A 21,406-nucleotide genomic window follows, 5' to 3' on the forward strand; every position below is an offset into this window, starting at 1 on the left:
CTCGCCCCGGGGGCCGCTTCCACGCTCGCCCCGGGGGCCGCTTCCACGCTCGCCCCGGGGGCCGCTTCCACGCTCGCCCCGGGGGCCGCTTCCACGCTCGCCCCGGGGGCCGCTTCCACGCTCGTCTCGGGGGCCGCTTCCACACTCACATGGGGGGCCGTGTCCACCTTCTCCTGGGGAGGCCCTGCCACGGCTGCCTTGCGAAGCACTGTGGTATTCTTCAATTCGTCACTGCTACGGCTACGCAAGGGCATGTTTATATACTGGATTAAAGTACTGTGGGTGCCTGTGGGTGAATGAGGACAGAATGAAATTGCATACGCTCAGAAACCGGACAAGACAGAAATGCACAACGTAACAGTATAAGAACAGGAAGAGAAAAAAGAGAGACTATGTTCATTAGTAAGTTGCAGGAATTACCCACAACACATAAGTGTTTAGTGAAAAGGAACCCAGACAAGGGACAGAAGCATCTTGAAGTTGGTTACTTCAGAAGCGCCACCATTAAGAGGTGTTGTGAAAGCAACAATCCACTACAGATGAAAAGAGGATGCTTCTCCAAAGTTGATGTTTGCAATAAGCCAGTTTTCTTTTAATCATACTATGGTTTTGAATGATTTTCATAACACAAGATAGTCAATACTTTTAAAAAGTGATCTAGAACAACTTCACCAGGGCCAGAGATCTTACCATTTCAAGTGATTATGTAAGAAACTCCATATATGGCTATTTTAATGTAAAAAAAAAAAAAAAGAGCACTTTCTCCCCCATACTAAAAACTATAATAAGACATTAATCAGAATGGGCTAGATTTTCAAGGTCTCTTCCATCTTTAACAATCTAAATATTTTTTGCCTAATAAATGGATAAAAATGGTAACACTTAGTACCAGCAGAGGAGGAAAGAAAGTGGATAGTACCAATGTTGAGAACCAGGCAGCCCCACACTGCTGGTGGGGTGTGGATCTGTGTATGCTCCTGGTAAGAGGGATTGGGGCAATAAGGCATCAAAAGCCATTAAAAGGACCTATTTTTTGTTCCCACAATTTTACTTCTAGATCTATTCTTAGGAAAAAACCAGACATGAAAACATGTAATAAGGTTACTTACAGCATTATTGATAATATTGAAACAAAACTATAATCCAAATATTCAACAGGAAATTTAGAAAATACTAAGGCAGTCATTCACAGTAATAATATACAATTTCTAAACATAGAAAATGGTATATATATATATATACTTTTAAAAGAATTTATTTGAGAGAGTGCCTGCACACATGGGGGAGGGGCAGAGGGAGAGGGACAAGGAGAATCCCCGCTGAGTGAGGAACCCAATGCAGGGCTGGATCCCAGGACCCAGAGATCATGACCTGAGCCGAAGTCAGATGCTTAACCAACTGAGCCACCCAGGCGCCCCCAGGAAAACGGTATATATTTAGACAAAAGCAGATCAAAAAAACAAAAACAGGTTATAATCCCATTTTGTGAAGAAAACATATAAACAAAATATTGTTACCAGTGAGTTACTGGGATAATAAGTTACATTTAAAATTTTTTCTACACTAAATATTTATTGCTTGTATAATAAAGAAAAGTATTTTTTAGAAAGTATTTGGTGGTAGCTTTTGTAAGACTTGGTAAATTTGTCACCTCCTCTTTAAATCTGAGTGGTAAACTTTTACATGATCTCATCAAATAATCAAAATAGAACAAATTACCAAAGACTGACTACTCATGAATAAACAATTTGACTGACTTAAATTTTTTCGTCCCCCACTTTTGGTGGAAAATGTATTTTATTGACATATCTATACGTACCTAAACAGTCACATTATTTAACACTGACAATCTGTGCTACAAAAAACATATTAAGTATAGGTATAGAAATTTAAGATAAAATATTACATTTTTGATGGAAGTAAGAGATTATTAAACAAGAATGAAAGTTAATACAAGAAATATCTTACAGAAGACTGGGGGAAGACTGGCAGAAAATAATGTGACATACATATAACAGGGCAAAAACAAAGTCAGGAATCTGAACCAAAACAAATAAAGCTGCACTACCAGAAAGTCTATGATAGCACTGTAATTTATTTTACTAATCATATGAATATGAACAGAAGAAAAAATAAAAGAATAAAGGTGGTGGGATAAATTCTGGAAAGAAAAAAGTGGAGGAAAAAAGACAAAGAATGATGGGAATAGGGTGCCTGGGTGGCTCAGTTGGTTGGGCGGCTGCCTTCGGCTCAGCTCATGATCCTGGAGTCCTGGGATCGAACCCCACATTGGGCTCCCTGCTCAGCGGGGAGTCTGCTTCTCCCTCTGACCCTCCCCCGTCTCATGTGCTCTCTCTCTCTCATTCTCTCTCTCAAATAAATAAATAAATAAATAAAAGAATGATGGGAACAGTGCATTTGAGCTCTCCACTACTGAGGACTTCTTACTACCCACAGGCATGTCTAACACTCTATGTGACCTATAAGTGAGGAAATCCACATAAGCCTGAAGATGGGTTTTATTTTACTAGCTATTAATAAAAAGCTGAAGAGCAGCTCAATGTCATTCTTCCACATTTTAGGGAAAAAAGGAGGGTAGAGTAGGAAACTTTCTCCCTTGATACTATAAAAATTTTTGATACTCTTAACATCCAGTACCTTTTACTGGATGGCACACTGAAGCACAGGTCAAGAAACCCATCGATCTTTAAACATTTAGGGCTGAGGCACATGGGTGGCTCAGTCGGTTAAGCATCCAACTCTTGGTTTCAGCTCAGGTGATTATTATCTCAGGGTCCTGGGATTGAGTCCCGCGTGGGGCTCCCTGCTCCACGGGGAGCCTGCTTCTCCCTCTCCCTCTGCCACTCCCCCTGCTTGTGCTCTCTCTCAAATAAATAAAATCTTTTAAAAAGTCTTTCAAAAAATCATTTAAAAATTTAACCACCATCACACAACTACCTTATCTCATCCTATCAATTAACTATCACCCAGATAACTAATCTACCATGCCAGAAGGCATAAAATAAATATGCAACATAAAATGTTGGGTAAAATCAGTCATCTGGAAACTACTGATTCAAATTATTTTTATGCCTTACTGCAACAAATCAAATGACATACCTGCTTTTTCAGTGCAAATACTAACACTTTCAGGCTTTCTGCCCTATGCCTGTTACCTGGAGTATCTTTCCCGGGAACTGACAAAGAAACAGCACTTTTGCTCCTGGCTATTGATGCTTTTGTAGGGACAAGCAGGCGAGTGATTAAATCATTCTCCCGAAGACTGGTATACGGGTGTCGAGCTAAATGAGGAGAACAAACAAAAAAGATTCAAGTTGAGGTCTCACAAATAAATGCAAAGCAAGAAAGAGCAATGTGAACTGCTGCAAATGAGAACTTTCCCAGCCTAAAAGTAGAAGCTACGAAAGCAACATATATATAATGGGACTGAACACCGCCACTGGATCAGACTGCCTTGCTAGGGAAGAGAGCACCTGAAGTAAGGGTCAAAGGCCCTGGCATACACAATAACCCCAGTGAAGAAATCTAGGTAACTATATCTAAACGAAGCCCTATCCAATGTATAGTCTCTACGGAGGAATTCACGTATGGAGAAAGAAGTGGTATGTGACAAAACAACTTTGGCGTGGATTTCTACAGATATGCCACTGACAGTCAAAGTGGTCAAGTTCATTACCAAAAGCTCCAAGGGACTGACTGAATTCTTTTGTTAGAAGTGCATCTTGTAAATACCTTGCTCCAAAAGTTTTTATGTTCCTAACGATCCCTGTGACAATGGCATTTGTTATAATAGGATCTGACCTGAATCAACAAACTGGAGAGTATTCTCCAGTGAATGGTTTGGTATAAAACAAAAAGCAACAGTCCTGTTTGGCAGAGAAAAGTTGTGGGGGGGGATGGTGTTAGAAAGAAACTACTTTAAATAAAGAACTACTTCAGGGGCACCTGGGTTGCTCAGTCAGTTAAGCATCTGCCTTCGGCTCAGGTCATGATCTGAGTCCTGGGATTGAGCCCCATGTCGGGCTACCTGATCAGCAGGGCGTCTGCTTCTCCCTCTCCCTCTGCCCCTCCACCCCTGCTCATGCGCGCTCTCTCAAATAAATAAATAAAATCTTAAAAAAAAAAAAAAAACCTACTTCAGTAATAAGTATGAAATTTTGTGTATAATAATCAGCAGTGAAAACATGCACAAAGGTTAGATGTGGGTAATGCTATGAAGCAACACAGCAAAGCTTTGAAGTTCAAATTATGGTCAATAACTTAAGACCTTCTAAACACTAACTGATGAAATGTTTGAAGAGAATCAAGTCCTCCAGCACAAATCTTTATCTATACCAACACTCTGTGATCTAGTCCCTCAGCTTCATTACAGACTTCTTGCTCAGATGACAGCAGAATTATAAATTCATTTAAGGACAGACTCTTGGCTTCAGCCAAATAAGTATGGCATCAAAGGACATTTTTTAGCTAAAGAAGGGATATTCTGGCTTCGAATTTTAGGAACGACTTCTCAAGCAACCAAATGTTGACATAGATCCTTTTTTTTGAGAGAGAGAAAGACAGAAAACGCGGGGGGTAAGGAGGTGCAGGGAGAGAAAATCTTAAGCAAGCTCCAAGCTCAGCATGGAGCCCAACTCGGGACTCTCTCCCCCAACCCTGAGATCATGACCTGAGCCGAAATCAGGAGTCGGAACTCAACTGACTGAGCTACACAGGCACCCCAATAGATCGCTTTTAAACCACTATTTAAGACTGGTACTTAGAAATAACTAACCAGTTGGTTTTTCTTCTGCTTGTACAGTTTCTCCAGGTGTCTGCAATTTGTTAGATCTTCTATTCAAGGATGAGCTTCTCTTCTTCTCTATTTTTTCTGGAGATCAAAGGCAAAGGAATATTATTTTTTTTACAAATTATTTAAATATATTACTTCAGGAGTGAGTCACTCCTCTTTTCAAACATTTTTTATCTTCTCTACTCTTGATTGTAAAAATTTAAATTTCAAATCTTATGTAGAGATTCTACATCCCCAAACTTAAAACTAGTTTACTCTTTATCTGGAAAATAAAATTAATTAGGAAAAAAACAGTTAAAAATTAAGAGGACAATGTCTAATACTACCTGACAAAATCAACATTCCCAAATTGGGAATATACAACTTTTAATTTTGGACACAATCCATGATATCTATTACTAAAGTAATGTATACTTCAGTTATAATGGTTATTATTTTAAACAAAAATGATCATTAACTTTTGGCACAGATGGCATTTTAGCAAACTAATGAAAAACACAGTTTGTGTAGACACTTTGCCACTTCACTTGAAATATTCTGGCTCAGGATACTGAGGAGTGTCTACTTAAAGAATAACTTCTCTTTTGGGAACCTATAAATTAAATTGGGGACCTGTACATATTGACAACATAGCATCATTTGAAAACTCCTGAATTGATAATGTAATTAAACAGCATGAACCAGAGGTATAATGAATTCAATCACGTGATTAAATCACACATCCTTTATTTTCATACTGCAAGTAATGACAAGATAGTGTGAACAGTTATTATGAGTCAGCAATGAGCAGAAGAAAAATAGACAATTTGAATCGGCCAAGCTTTAAAACAGGGCTACTTAAAATATTACAGGTTATTAGATTATGAACTTCATTTGAGTGTGAAATGTTCATCTCTCTGGATCAAACAGGTTTCATTTCAATTTGCAGAGATTTTACAAAGGTAAGCCACCACCAATACAGATTTTATTTTCCCTGACATCATTAATTACAACATTCACTGTTTCAGAGTGTTCAATATACTGTACCTGTAAGTTATTTCACAAAGTATCTTCCACACATACCTTCTCGTATTAAAAACTAGTAAAAAAATCATTTAAAAAGTTACTTGGAATTGCTCTTTCAGTGTAACTTAACTAATTATCCTAAAAGTAATCACCTGTTCCTCCTCTTTACAAGTCTCATTAATACAGCATGAGACCTATTAATAAAAGCATACTAGCATTTGCTCATTATATTAAAAACATCATACACATCTGTGGAAGAAATATTTGCTAACTCCTCAAAGCAATTAGATAGTGAAACAGAGTGAATGCTTGTGAAACAAATCATATATATATCAAAATGAATGTATATACATATATAAAATGAAGGTATATAAATACAACATTACAATGAATGCTATATAATTTTTCTAAAGGATTGAACTGGTGAATAATAAATTAATTTCATTATATGACAAGGAAGGTGCTAGAGAAAACCTTCCCACATTAACCTACAAATGAACCCAGGCTACACATAAGTGCTCTGGGAAAGCCTATCGAGGGTTAGGGTGATAAGTGGATCAACTTTTGTTAGACCATTAAAAGAAAAATGTGATAACCCCAGATGGGGGGCTCCCTGCTCACTGGGGAGTCGGCTTCTCCCTCTCCCTTTGCCCCTCCCCCCACTTGTGCCCTATCACCCTCTCGCTTGCTCTCAAATAAATAAAATCTTTAAAAAAATATTTTTAAATTCAAATCGTAATTACGTCCTTTTGTTTTCAATTCATAAGGCACTAAAGTGGGAATGATGTGGAATATGTTTGCTGTGTCTTCCTCCTGCCAAGATCACTTCTGTTTTTGCCTCTGGAAAGGATTTTTTTTTAATTCATTGATGGGTATGGCTGCCTAATCCATTTCAATTATCAGTGGGAAGCACCATGCACAACAAGCCAGAAATGGTCACTGACAGTCAGGTGAAGGAATTTTTTTTTAAAAAAGGAACACTAATTAAAAGGGCAAACACCGGGGCGCCTGGGTGGCTCAGTTGGTTGGGCGACTGCCTTCGGCTCAGGTCATGATCCTGGAGTCCCGGGATCCCCTGTTCGGCAGGGAGCCTGCTTCTCCCTCTGACCCTCCCCCCTTCTCATGCTCTCTCTATCTCATTGTCTCTCTCAAATAAATAAATAAAATCTTAAAAAAAAAAAAAAAAGGGGGCAAACACCAGAAGCAAAAGGTTATCTGAGGTAGTCATAGTAGATAATCTCTTTGTCTTTTCAAGAACACCACATTAGCAGGGCGCCTGGGTGGCTCAGTCATTAAGCGCCTGTTCAGGTCATGATCCCAGGGTCCTGGGATCGAGCCCCCCATCGGGCTCCCTGCTCGGCGAGGGGCCTGATTCTCCCTCTCCCACTCCCCCTGCTTGTGTTCCTTCTCTCACTGTGTGTGTCTCTGTCAAATAAATAAAATCTTAAAGAAAAAAAAAACACCACCACCACATTAGCACTACAAAGAGTTGTAAAGTAGAGGTTAGCAACGCTTTGCTCATTAAACATGGGTACCACTTTATTTGCTTTGGAGGAAAGCACAGGCTTATTATTGAAATGTGCAATTTCAACATCATGATCCATCTATCAAATGACCAAAATACAAACCATAAGCATGACAGAGTAAAGAGCACTCAATTTCTTGAGGTCTTAACTCTAAAGCCAGGAAGGTAATTACACTTGCCTGTCACCTCTACAAGGTTGTCATGAATAAACAAGTATGACACATGTGAAGCAGATCAACCTGTCCACTGCTGTATATATGCTAACATTTCCCTTAAATGAGGTGTTATTCGTAAAACTTAATGGAAACTGAATTACCAGTCTAGCTACTCTCTAGGAAAAAGGATTTCATTTACTGGTTAGGTACACTATGAATCACTTTTATAAGAAGTTATTGTGCCAGGTAATGGCAATGTCTTTTGGTCAAAATATGTTTCAGTTTGGGCTACCTGAACTCAACAAACCCCTCTGATGATTCATATGCAAATTATGAAACAAGGATTAATACTGATGAAAATACAAAATAGTAATGATCATCTCTATCTACTATAAAACAAGGTGGTGCTCTTCTGAAATACATCTAAATGTTCCACAATCTAAAGGATAAGTGGTACTGTGAAAAGATATAAAAAGAATTTATTTCATTGGTTTAAAATTCAGCAGAATACATGAAATAACTACTTACTCTTTGCAACAGAATTCTGAAGACCTGCAGATGACACAGACGTTTGTTTGTGTAAACCAGAAGTCTCTTGTTCAAGTTTTTCAGTCGATACAGAACGTGTATTAGCTGAGAAAAGATGTAATATTTACTGTACTCATACTTAAAGCATCCTTAGCTGAAACAAAGTATGTTCATGATGTAATTCTATGGAGTATGTGCATTAATTAGGTGCACAATGTTCACTGTCATTCCTTACAAATAATATAAATTTGAGTTTTAAGAAACTGTAGAATTCTGTCCATTTGTAGGAAAATTTAGAGTACCCTCAATAGTAAATGGGGCAGACTTATTTTTAAAATAGGCACTGGATAAAGCTGTATAAAGCTGAATCATTTTTACAGAGATTACAAATTTAAATGGTAAGATTTTGGATATACTGGATAAAATGATAATAAAATTTCTTCTGCAGTTTTACATGACATAAATTTAAACATAAATTTACTGTGCACACCACACACATGGCAGCATTTTCACTTAAGATACAAAGCTCAAAACCTTGTTGTAAATGCAACCTTGCAGCAATAGCCAATATCTAAATATGAACATGAATGAACTTAAACAGTGGTATTAATTACCAGTTTTGGTTTCTGGGTTCATGGATGTAGAGCCTTCCCATGACCATCTTTTTTGACGATGATCAACACGGTTGCTCCGTTCCGATGTCCGATAGAGAACAGCTTTAAATCTCTCCTATTTAAAATAAATGCCAACAAATTTTTACACATTCATTATATTGGTTAGTATAATTTAGATCTGTGGATTAGAAAACCAACCCATTACCAAATTTTTGTATCAAGCAAAATTGGGGGGGGGGCATCAGGTAATAGTTAAAAATGAAGACCAAAAAAAAAAAATAATTGAAGATCATATTTCTGGTATCAATCAATGTCAATGCTTCTCTTAAATAACAGGCTTTAACCCTGTGGATATGAATTGAGGAACAGACTGTGCTTCCCTCTACTTATATCATTAGGAAATTAATTAATTCATTCATTCATTAATTTATCTGACAGAGAGAGAGAATGCGCACAAGCAAGGGGAGTGGCAGGCAGAGGGAGGAGAAGCAGGGAGCCCGATGCGAGCCTCAATCCCAGGACCCTGGGATCACGACCAGAGCCAAGCAGATGCTTAACCAACGGAGCCACCCAGGTGCCCCTGTGGTATGTTTTTTAAAATACACCTTAAGGGGCGCCTGGGTGATGCAGTCACTTAAGCGTCCAACTCTTCATCTTGCCTCAGGTCATGATCTCAGGATCACGGGATGGAGCCCCACACTGGGCTCTGCGCTCTACATGGAGTCTGTTTGGGATTCTGTCTCCCTCTCTCTCTGCCCCTCCCCCTGCTCACTCTCTAAATAAATAAAATCTTTAAAAAATAAAATACACCTTAAATTCTTTGTAGAATCAGGCAGGGAAAAAAATCAACTAACACACACATAAGTGAAATCTATGCCAGAATCATCTATAATACCCATGTTTGTAACATCTTAAATTCTAGTGATAATAAAGTTTAAAAGAAAGATAATCGATGTGTCTGTCTTGACCTCAACTTTATTTTTTTTAAGTTTTCTTTATTTAAGTCATCTCTGCACCCAACGTGGGACTCCAACTCAGAAGATCAAGAGTGTCAAGCCGGCTCCTCTGCATGAGCCAGCCAGGTGCCCCTTGACCTTAACTTTAATTGCAAGGGCTCAGGATAATAGCTGTTCAACTGTAAACACACTGTGGCAAAACAACCCCACTTGCCAGAAAGAGGCATGCCTGGTTTTCCTTTCTGATATTTCAAGTCCTTGTGCTGTAACAGACCGTGGACTATACTCAGGTAAGCAATCAACTGCAGGGCCAGGAGGCTTTCTATTCTTCCCTGACAAGGACCGTTTCATAGCAACATCATCCTTACAATGCCCCCACCATTTCTCTGAGGGAAAAGATAAACATACTAGGAAAATGGAGAGTCATCCATATCCTCTGAGGAGAAAAGCAACTGCAATTCTTAAAGTAAAATGTATCTAATGGCAATATTTTACAATTATATTTTTTAACAGAAAATAAGTTGCTCAAATTACTGACAACCCAGAAAGTATAATAAAGACTGAAAACAGTGATTCGTCTTGTGTTATTGAAACATTTCTGATTCGTAAGAACCCTATGCCCCTGCTTCCAAATGCGCTGGCCCTCTGTGCTCTCAGGTTCCTCTAGCATCTGTGGTTCCTACAGGTCTCCTGTCCACACTCCCCCACTCCTCGGCACCACGCCTGCTCTGAGGAATCATTCTCTCTCTATGTGCAGGCTGCTCACAGTGTCCCATGGACCCTTCCTGCTCTGTCGGGGACCACCCTCCCTCCACCACACTAGTTTTGTGAGGCTGATTCTCTTTTGCCCCTTTTCTCCTTGTCCCTCTGCCTCTTTTCTCCCACCACACCTCTGGCTCCCTCCCCCTCTGCAGTGCCGTTTTATCACATTTTCTCTGGGATCTCTCTCAGGTTCCTCTTTCGCTAAGATTGCCTTTTTTTCTCTCGGTCTCTGGGAGTCTCTCTCCTCCAGGGACACTGTGCAGTGTTCTGTTTTACATTCTTTCAGTCTCTTAGTTCAAATCTCTCTATCTCTGGCCTTCATTCTCTTCACCACAGAAGTAAATTAAGGAGCTCTTTCACAGAGGAAGATGGCAAGTGATAGAAATTCTGAACGAGAGTTCATCAAATACTGGAATATGAAAAAACAGTGTAAACCACCATAGAAAAAGGTACAGAAAGAGAGAGAAGGGATAGTGGACCAGGGGTGGGGAAGAAATGGCATGGGAACAGTCCTAGAATAAGGAAGAGCCACAGATGGGGCAGGGGCTGGGGGTGAGGTGTGTTGAGAGCAACTATGTGCACAAGGAGAAAGAGTGAGCCCCGCAGAGAAGAAGCCTCATGGGGACAAATGAAACCAAAAAGAAAGGACAGAAAAAGAAAATTTTAAATTAGAGCAACAGGGGCACCTGGGTGGCTCAGCCAGTTTTAAGTGTCTGACTCTTGGTTTCAGCTTAGGTCATGACCTCATGGATCCTGAGATCCAGCCCTGTATTGGGCTCCACACTTGGCAGGGAATCTGCTTGGAGAGTCTCTCCCTCTGCCCCTCCCCCAACTCGTGCTGCTTGCTCTCTTGGGCACGCTCTAAGTGAATCTTAAAAAAAATAAATAAGAGCAACAGAAGAAAAGAGGGAGAGATAAAAACACACATACTGAGAGAACAGGCAGAAAGCCCAAAGATGGGGGGGGGTGGAGAGAGAGAGAGAAAAAAGCTAAGACAAAGAGGAAGGAAAAGTAAGGCGCCTCAGGCTGAAAAAGGTCACAGTCAGCCGGAGTACCAGAAGACAAAGACTTAGGGACCCTTGAGAATCACTGGAATAAAGGAAAAGAGAGAATGCCAGGAAGAAAGAGAATGGTGTCCCAGAGACCATGGCAGATTCATAAGGAGCCAAGGATCCTCAGAATAAAGTAGTGGAATGACCTACAGGAGAAAACTCTGGTGTCAGAGAGCGTCAGAACAAGACAGCCTTTAAATGCCCAAGTACGGACACTAAAAGACAAACTGACTGAAGAGGAACAGAAGGGGAAAGAGAGGGCATCATGAAGGCAGTGACTCATACCAACAGAGTGCCAGACACCAAAAGAGTCCAGGAAGGTAAAGAGAGAGGCAGGGCCCCAGCACAGCGGGGAGGAAGAGCGCGCCGGGCAGAAAGGCAGGGGAAGCCAGATGGGAGGAGAGCAAGCACTGTCATCTGACTGGCCTGCGCTCAAGTCAGAGAAGACCCTGTGAGAAGAAAGATGGGGGCCTATCGAAGGGTCTGTGAACATGAGGGCGCTGGTATAGAGCTCAGAGCAAACCCTGGGCCTCGACACCAGTGGGCCACATCCCGGAGGGTGGAAGGGCTCTCTTCCCGGGCCTGTGAGGCTCCTCTTTACCTCAGCTAGCAGGTCGAAACTCAGGGATCTGAGAGGACAGGGACAAGAGGCTCTACTGCTGAAGGGAAGAAGAGAGAACTGGGGCTGGGTCCTTTGGCTGGGGGGGGGGGGGGGGGGGGCCCGGCAGGAAAAGGCAGTGAAAGGCTAAGAAAAAAGTATTCCAGTGCCAGGCTACACCGTGTGGCATCTGATTAACAGGCTAGGAAACATGTACTGTACCCTTTCTTCCTGTAATTTTTGTTTCCTTTTTTCTTCTGCAGATATTCTCCGCTGCTCATCCTTTTCTTTTTGTTCTTTCAGTTTTCGTTGCTTCTCTTCCATCTGTTTTTCATACTGGATCCTGGACTTTCTTTCTTTTTCAAGCAGTTGTGTTTCCTTATTAGCTGAAATATTCCAAATACATTTTCGAGGTGTAAGAGCCAAGAAAATATTTAAGTTTTCCACAATCCACAAAGTTAATATATCGCCTTCTCTTTCTTAAAAATAACATGACCTATGCTAATAACAAACGATTACATTATATAAGTGAACGAGAATGGCCACTAAAGAAGCATTTGCACTGGGTGTTCATTTAACTCCAGAGAACAGAGATGGCTTAGATGACCCTCATATCCTGTCCAAACGAAAATTCCAAATTAAAAACAAATATTTTCTTTCATGGGATATTTCCGCTGATTTGAGCTGAAGTTAAACCCCACCAGATTAACATGCTAAATACATTAAAATGAGAATTAAAAAGAAAACACATGGCCAGAATGTTCTTTTTCTCCTTCTACTGGGAAACTTCTTTCAAAGGCCTCAGCTATGCAGACCGTATTTAAGCATGCCAGTTTTACATTCACAGAGTTCGACACCACACTTGGAACAGCATGATGTTTTCCTGTGTCAGATTTCCCCTCACTAAAGCCTGGAGAGCATCTATGCAGTTCCAAAATACTCTCCTTAAGAGCTCCAGGAAGAAATAACTCCTCACCAAAACAAAGACAAATGATATCCATTTGAGTAAAGCTGAGCACAAGTTTTGTCAAGGGATTTCAAAGGCCAGAGAAAAATGGGTAGTAGTTGAGAAAAGCATTCTCTTGAGGTGTAAAAAGATTATTCTTTTAGATCCTAATTTACACTTGAGAAGCTTATGTTAGGATTATTAGCAACTTCATTTTCCTTTTGAGAGTCATTTTTATTGAAACCCCATTCTGCTTGTTTCTACAAATGTTGAAATGTTCAGACCTTAGTTTTCAGAAAATTAGAGATAACAGAAACTACTTCAAAAATTAAACTAATCAAATATTTTTCATAGGCCTTCTTTATCTGCCTTAGTATAATCATTGAATCCAATAAAATACATCCTAGAAAAAACGTAATCTATGATATAAAACGGATCAGGAAAAGTAGATAAAATCACTTTGAAAATACGTAACCTTGACAGAAAACTTATTCATTCCAATTTTTTAAAAAAGTCTAAAATATACCTTCTTGCTGTCTGGTCTTCTCTTCTCTACGTTCTTTTGCCAACCTCTGCCTCACAACGCTTTTAAGTACGGATCCATCGATTACTAAAAACAAAAAAGGAAAATATAGTAAGGCATTAATAGATCCGATTTTAATGACATGACACTCTGACATCTATCAAAAAACATTCTAGAAATTACACCTGGTTTAAAAGCTGATCTTATATTTGCAGACTGAGATGGAAGGGGGCAGAAACCACTCTGACTCCGTCTTTCTTCAGCAATGGCGTGCGCAGCAGCAACTAGAATACAGGGAGATAAAGGGAAGGGACTAGATACTATGAATACAAACAGCTAATACAAGGGGAGACAAAGCTCCAGCAATCATCCTTGATGATACAGGATAGCATCTCTCATCTAGAAGACAAAATCATGACAGATTAATCCAGGTCAACAACAAAGCCATATTGAGTTCCTGTGATGTTCAACAACAATTGAAGAAAAAACTAAAGCTGTTTCTTGTGGATGTGCCAGCCTATCTGTGGACTTAAAGAGAGTTGTTAGTGGGAGTGGCAGCACGAGCTTGTGGATGAGTAGGAGCTAATGATTAATAGCTTTCAAAAATGCCTCAGATAAGACATTACACCAAGTACTAGAAAAACTGAACCGGGACAGAATTGGAAAAACTGTTTTACCATAAACTGAGAATTTAGAAAAGACTTGGTGCTTACGGATCTGAATTTGGAAGCAGAAGTGTCAACAGTGAGATCCTCAGAGATTGGGCCCAATATTAAAAAGTACATTTATAAATTACCTAGATGTGGGGTTTTCTTCACCTACGTTGCTTTAAAGATATTAGTGATGCCTGCCTTTCCCCACCCCCAGTCTCTGGGGTGGAGGCCCAGGCATTTCCAGTTGCTAAAAGCTCTATTCTAATGCAGGGAAAGTGGAGAAGCACTCAAGGAATTTCCATTGAGATAGTATTATTCTAGGTAGAAAAATGTTAGGCAAACAAAGATAAATTTACACATGCCTTGTAAAACAGGCCCAAAAGTGGTAAATAACTTCAATAAAAGTGAAATACAAGATTAGGGGAGCACAATTTGAGGGAGAGTAAGAAAAACAAATGCCAGGATGATACACACACCAATTATTATAGGGGATTCCTGAGCCCTTTAATTCCATTTATGGCTGTATCTAAAATGCCCCACAATGCTGGGCATCTTCAGGAAGATCTGGAGATTAACACTGAAAACTCTCCTCTACCTTTGTGAAAGCACAGGAAATATGCCCCTGTGATACTGCACACAATTCTGTTTTCTATATATCAAGAAAAAATATAACAGTTGAAGATGGGCAGTTAAAATAATTAAAGGAACAGAGTAGCTGTCATTGTCCTTAAAGAATGAAAGGACTCTGAGATGTTCCTTGCCACTGAGGAAAGATATCTGGGAGTCATTTTACAGTCATTTTTACCTTGAAAGTGACGTCATAATTGCTGCCATAGGGACCACTATTTCCAAAGGGAAAAAGGATTTTTTTTTTTTTTTTTTTTTTTACCCCAGAGACCTAACAGCTCAGATAATCCATGATTTCGCTAAATTTGAAGATTAGACTCTTCTCAGCTTCCTTCAACTACCAGCAATTTTGTGGACCACAGATTATCCTCTGAATTTGCATACTAGTATGTTAGGAACAATTCTTAAATATAGTCTATAAATTAATTAAACCCTCCTACACTCTCTCCCACTTGTGACATCTCTATGTGAGCACAGAAAAAACAACAGTTGGTTTTGCACATTCCGTTTTCCTGCTTAGAAGTCCCAAAGAAAGTTCATATTTTGGCACAAATTACCTGACCATAAGGACAATTTCTCTCGAAAGGTACAATTTTACCATATTTAAAGATCTTATTAAACAGCAGTAACCTCAGAATTAGCTGTGGTAGGAATAATGAACTAAATAAAGGTTAATGTGGTAATAATATCAAGTCTGATTTTTAGAACTTCATAGAACTTCATATCCAAATTCCCACTGGCAAGAAATATACTCACCAAAAGGACAGGCTCTAGAAGTTATTTAAAATGTCCAGGCAATGAGAGAAAGGCTTTATGTCTGAACTTTGAACAGAGTATTTTATTCAACTCCGTTGAATGAAGGAATTCACTTACCATTCATTTTAAAGCTACAGTAAGGTACAGTTTAAATATACTACAGTTATTTCTGTAGTTCCTATACTAATTCTGAATCCCAAATTAAAGTTAAAAGTTACCTTTTGCAGGGCCCCTGGGTGGCTCAGGTCATGATCTCAGGGTCCTGGGATGGAGCCCTGCATCCATTCTCCATCCAGCTCCCTGCTCAGCGGGGAGTCTGCTTCTCCCTCTCCCTCTGCCTCTGTACCCCCCCCCAGTCATGTTCTTTCTCTCTCTCTCAAATAAATAAAATCTTAAAGAAAAAAGTTACCTTTTGCCTGGAAGTTAAGAAAATGCATAGAGTTTATTACTAAAACGGAAATATGAACCTTAATCTATATTTATGGTACTTTCCTAAAAATTGCTATAACAAATAATGTGTATCACCTCACCATTTACGAAATTCTTCTCATTTGTATGACTTCATTAAATTCTAACAATCCTATATTTTTTATAGATAAGAAAAACTGAAGCTGAACATTACTTTCCCAGATCACACAGGTAGTAACTGGTGAAGCCAGACCTTGATTCAATTGTAGATTAAGAAACAACTGGGGCGCCTGGGTGGCTCAGTTAAGCATCTGCCTTCGGCTCAGGTCATGATCTCGGGGTCCTGGGATCGAGCCCCGCATCAGGCTCCTGCTCAGCAGGAAGCCTGCTTCTCCCTCTCCCACTACCCCTGCTTGTGTTCCCTCTCTCGCTGTCTCTCTCTGTATTAAAAAAAAAAAAAAAAAAAACAACTTTACTTCTTATCAAGGACCAGACTGTACAAAACCCACATTAACCTTTATACGACTTAGTTCTTTATTCCCACCTCTGCTACTTCTAAAGTTACTTCTGTTTAAAACATCACAAAAAAGGAATCGGGCGCCTGGGTGGCTCAGTTGGTTAGGCGACTGCCTTCGGCTCAGGTCATGATCCTGGAGTCCCAGGATCGAGTCCCGCATCCAGCTCCCTGCTCAGCAGGGAGTCTGCTTCTCCTGCTGACCCTCATGATCTCTCTCTCTCTATCTCATTCTCTCTCTCAAATAAATAAAAATAAAATCTTTAAAAAAAAAAAAATCACAAAGAAGGAATTAAGATCTAAATGCTGACTCAACAATAAGTAAATGAAATATAGGTGTTTTGGTTTAAAACAGACTTTGAAAATACAGCAATGCAAATATTTTAAAATAAAGCACTATATGCTGTGACTAAGAAAGGCCTAAATTTAGAAAAAAACATGTGAAAGACAATGCAAGTAAACCATTCTCCTTCTAGGAGGGGAAAATTAATTAAAAACTCAATCATCCTGGATATCTAGCCCAATAAAAGCCTCAGAATGAAATGAACCAAAAATAGGCACCATTAAAGATGCCAAAGTTAAAGAATGCTTTACATTTAATAGATTTTTTTAAAAGATGTCATTGAAATTTTGAGGCTTCTTTTGGAGATAAAGTATTTTAGCTCATTACCAACTTCAATATAGTGGAAATTTCTGCTTCTCTGCCACACCACCCCCCCCCCAACCACCCAATACACACTGGATCTGTGTCACCAGGGCAAGTTAAACACAACAAAGGAAGAACACTTTTCCGTGACAACCAGTTCAAGTACGGTAATAATCTTCCTAAAGCTGCACAATCACTTCAAAATGCTTAATCCCATGAGATGCCAATGATAAATACTCATCCCAATATTTATTCAGCAATTCTGTTGTCTGCCACAGCTGTTGCTCTTGATATCACTCAGAATTCAACATAACACCTGTAGCCCCACTTCACCATGACCTTTCTTCCCCAAGCTCCTTTCTTCTGTACTCATTAGAAATATTAGATCACATAAACTAGTATTTTTATTAGGTAGCAAAGGGCATAGATTGCAAAAAATGACTGAAAGGTTGTTTTTTTTTTTTTTTAATAGAATGGCTATGATTGTGGCAGAGAACCACTATACTATGAAACTAATTGTTACAGATTAACAGATTTAGTGCTACTCACTGTTATTTGGAAAACAGAATAAGCAGCTGCGATTGCCACAAACTCCTATCATGGGCTCCTGCTGGATATAGTGCACTGGGGGGGGGGTCTAGCAGTAGACTGTTCCAGCAGCTCAATACCTGACCCCTCTTCCCACAGCTGCTGGCTCTGTCCTAGATCCACTCTCATTCAAAGCTGAGCAGTTGAGAGTGGCATAGTCCCTGGCAGATCGATTCCACCCATACCAAGGATCTCTCCTCATGGCATTAGGACAGTCTTTAGGCAAGGAAGAGGGTGGGAAAATACTTTAAAAAAAAAAAAGGAAATCAAAGATATCTGCAATTAGGGGCACACAAAAATAAGGCAGATTCATGTAGTTTTGCCTAAAACAGCAACAAAGTCATAGGGCTGAGAGAGATTTCCTAAAGATCCCTAGATCCAATCCAAAGATAGTATGTCTTGGGGCACCTGGCTGGCTCAGTCAGAAGAGCATGAGACTCTTAATCTCTGGGCCCCATAGTGGGTAGAGAGATCACTAAAAAATAAATTTAAGACAAAACAAAAAACTCCTCAAAGACAGCATGTCTTAAAGTAAATTACAGTTTCCTACCATTCAGAGCTATCTACAGTGGAATGGCTACTTGGAAAACTGTTAAGCTATTAGAATACACATTCAAGTTGTAGAAGCTGCCCAGGATTTTATAGCTAGGACTCTGGGTGCTGGACTTGAGAACCTTAAGGTTTCTCCAGCTCTAAAATTCTATAATGATCTGACTCAATCTTAGTAGCTTTTTCTGTATTTGTTTAAAGTATTCTGAGTAACTTACCCTAAACTTAGAAATTACTTGTGAATTTAGAAAAACAAAAAAGGTGACAAGTCAGTGGCAAAGTTTCTTATGCTCATCAGGTTGAAACATTCACATAAATTATCTTAAAACAATCATATATAAAAATATAAAACACACGTTTTGTTAAAAGAAATGTATTTTGGGACACCTGGGTGGCTCAGTCAGTTAAGCGTCTGCCTTCCGCTCAGGTCATGATCTCAGGGTCCTGGGAACGAGCCCCACATCAGGCTCCCTGCTCAGCGGGGAGTCACTTCTCCCACTCCCTCTGCTCGGCACCCACCCCCCTCCCCCGTCATGCTCCCACCCTCCCCCTTTCAAGTAAATAAAAATTTCTAAAAAGTGTATTTCTTCAGTATGCTACAATCTTAGCACAGTGCTATGCACAGAAAACATAATTCAATGAATGTACATAATTCTTGCACCTGAGAAGTTATTTGTTCAGGGACAATGTTTTAACTCTTGGAGCCAGGCTCCCAGCAGGAAATAAAATTGACCAGATTAACAGATTCAGGGCTACTCACAGTTATTTGGATAACAGAATAAAAAGCAACTGTCACAGTGGCATTTCATTTGCCACAAAGTGGCAAAACATTTCAATGACTCCTTGTCCCCTTCAGGAAAATGCTGAGACCATGAGGGCAAATCTAGTTAAAGCTGGTACTCTGTGAAAAGTCTAACATATAACATGTGATGTTTTCAATTCCTAATAGGAAATGGGCAGCAAGGAGTCAATTAGGGTTCTGGGTTAAGCCCTTTTTGCATGACTAAGTTTTTGGCTTGAAATACTGTGAATCCAATCAACTGTCTCATACAAGATTTAAAAATACTTCACAACATTCAATACCCAAAAATGCTTCGGAGGGGGGTTATCCAGAATGTTGGTTACTTTAAATCACTGAAATAAACCAACGGCAGAGAGCCTTAGGTGTCAACAAGCAATAAAACAATCCGAATTTACTGCAAACTCTGATTCTCAAGGTAAAGAGGAAAGTGTATTTGCTTCTGATACGTTGGGAAGTTGATTCGAAGTAATCTGAAGTGACACAAAGCCTCCCCATTCGCAGCCAATTTTCAACTGCAAATGAAAAAATCCCTAAGGATTTCAATAAAATCACTTAAGATCGTCTTATTCTCAAGTTCATAGTAATAGGAAACTAGCCTGAGAACAGCAAGTAATCTCCCCAAAGCGAAAAATACCATTTCCCTCAGCTAGCGGAGCAGTCTCCTGCGCTAAGCAATGCGTTGCCAAATTTTATAAAATTAACGATTTTAGGGGGGAAAACATTTTGGCGTTGGGACCAGTTTAGAAGAAAGCACACTGAAGTGCTGCTTCCCGTTCACTGAAGCCTAGGGTCTGCAAGATGTCCCACGGAAGGTGACATCTTGGCGAAGTCATGTGCTACAGCAGGCAAATCAGGAGCAGCGGAGAGGCAAGTTTCTTCCAACTTTCAAAGCAACAGCCCCCCAGGGCTCCGTCCTCACCCGACACTGACCGGGAGGGTGCGGCAGATTAAGCCCTTGGGAGAGGCAAGGACTGCGACCGTGGGAGAGGATGCGAGCGCGAGCGCCCCGCGCAGACGGAAAACTCCCGGCTCTCGGAGCCTGCAAGGGCTGCCCCGGCGCGCGGGGTCTGGGCGGGCGCCCGCACATCCCGGGCTGTGGCGCGTCCGTTCGGCGGCTGCGCGGGCGTCCACCGCCCCCCAACGGCAGGCGGAGCTCGGGACCGTCCGCGGGGTCCGGGGTCCCAGGCCCTTCCACCCCCCCCCCCCGCGCCCACAGCGCCCGTTAGTTCCCTCGCGCCCCGCCCGCGGGGTTCCGCCGGTGGCGGCGACCATTGGGCCGTTGGCGGGGACTTCGGCCGTCGGTGCTGCCGGCCGGCCGGTCCCCCCACCCCCGTCCCACAACGGTTCTCTCTCCCGTCCAGGGGAACTCCGGGGCGGGTGAGGAGAGGACCGGACGGCGCGAGGGCACCCCGGAGTAAAGTTTTCTGGCGCCCTCCGCGCCGCCCCAACGGTCCCCGGGGCCGCGAGAAGCCCGCCTCCCGCGCGGGCCCGAGTTCCCCCGGGAGCCGCCAGGCCGCTCACCCATCCGTTCGCGCATCCCCCTCAGGGATGTGCTGCCGCCGGCGCCGGCACGCTCCGCCATCTTCCGAGCAGCCGCGTCTGCAACCGCTGGTGGCGCTGGAGGCCCAGTGCGCAGGCTCCGGCGCGGCCGTCTGGCCGGCTTTGGCCGCGGCGCCGAGGGGCGGGGCGGGGCGGGGCGGGGCCCGCAGAGCCGCCGCGCCCGCCTGGGACCCGCAAAGTCTGCCGTGCTGCTCCCTGCGCACCACGTCCTGACCTGCTGGGCAGGGACCTCCTGGTCTAAAGAAACCCTCTCGCACGTTCCATGCTCTCCTCGCAACCCTGTGCGGGGAGCCAGCCAATCATCAGCCGGCTTGGCCCTCCAACATTCCTTTTTTCCTTTCATCCCGTCTGCATAGCAACGCAGTTAACATTCCTTCCTTTCTTCATTTGTTCCTTCGTTCCTTTAGGGAGCATTATACTGAGTGCCTGCTGGGTGCGCTTGTATCCGGAGTTTGCTAGTCTTTGAGACACTACAGAATGGCCCAAGTTAGGGGGAAGAGGCCCAGAGACAGGCTGGGGGCGGGGAGAGGTTCCTGTGAGGTGCTAGGGGCTCAATCAAGAGTAGAGCCTTTCTTTAAAGTGTTGCGAAATAGGGGCGCCTGGGTGGCTCAGTCGTTGAGTGTCTGCCTTCGGCTCAGGTCATGATCCCAGGGTCCTGGGATCCGGCCCCGCATCGGGCTCCCTGCTCGGCGGGAAGCCTGCTCCTCCCTCTCCCACTCCCCCTGCTTGTGTTCCCTCTCTCACTCCCCCTGCTTGTGTTCCCTCTCTCACTCCCCCTGCTTGTGTTCCCTCTCTCACTCCCCCTGCTTGTGTTCCCTCTCTCACT

General features: G+C 41.8%; 1 protein-coding gene across 1 annotated transcript in view; it reads right to left on the reverse strand.

The window, feature by feature from the left end:
- MAP7D3 (MAP7 domain containing 3) overlaps positions 1 to 20,651 on the reverse strand; it is a 34,179-nt gene extending 13,528 nt beyond the window's left edge. The window contains exons 1-9 of the mRNA XM_035009242.1: positions 20,542 to 20,651; positions 13,663 to 13,761; positions 13,481 to 13,564; positions 12,231 to 12,394; positions 8,641 to 8,755; positions 8,027 to 8,131; positions 4,796 to 4,891; positions 3,177 to 3,302; positions 1 to 286 (exon numbers count right to left, since the gene is read on the reverse strand). Of these exons, the coding sequence (XP_034865133.1) occupies positions 1 to 286; positions 3,177 to 3,302; positions 4,796 to 4,891; positions 8,027 to 8,131; positions 8,641 to 8,755; positions 12,231 to 12,394; positions 13,481 to 13,564; positions 13,663 to 13,761; positions 20,542 to 20,602 (1,136 nt within the window). The 5' untranslated portion in view covers positions 20,603 to 20,651. The remainder of the gene's footprint in view (positions 287 to 3,176; positions 3,303 to 4,795; positions 4,892 to 8,026; positions 8,132 to 8,640; positions 8,756 to 12,230; positions 12,395 to 13,480; positions 13,565 to 13,662; positions 13,762 to 20,541) is intronic.
- Positions 20,652 to 21,406: the final 755 nt, after the last annotated feature.

The sequence above is a fragment of the Mirounga leonina genome, unplaced genomic scaffold (assembly GCF_011800145.1).
Source record: "Mirounga leonina isolate KUSES-001 unplaced genomic scaffold, KU_Mleo_1.0 Mir_101664, whole genome shotgun sequence".
Taxonomy (NCBI): Eukaryota; Metazoa; Chordata; class Mammalia; order Carnivora; family Phocidae; genus Mirounga; species Mirounga leonina.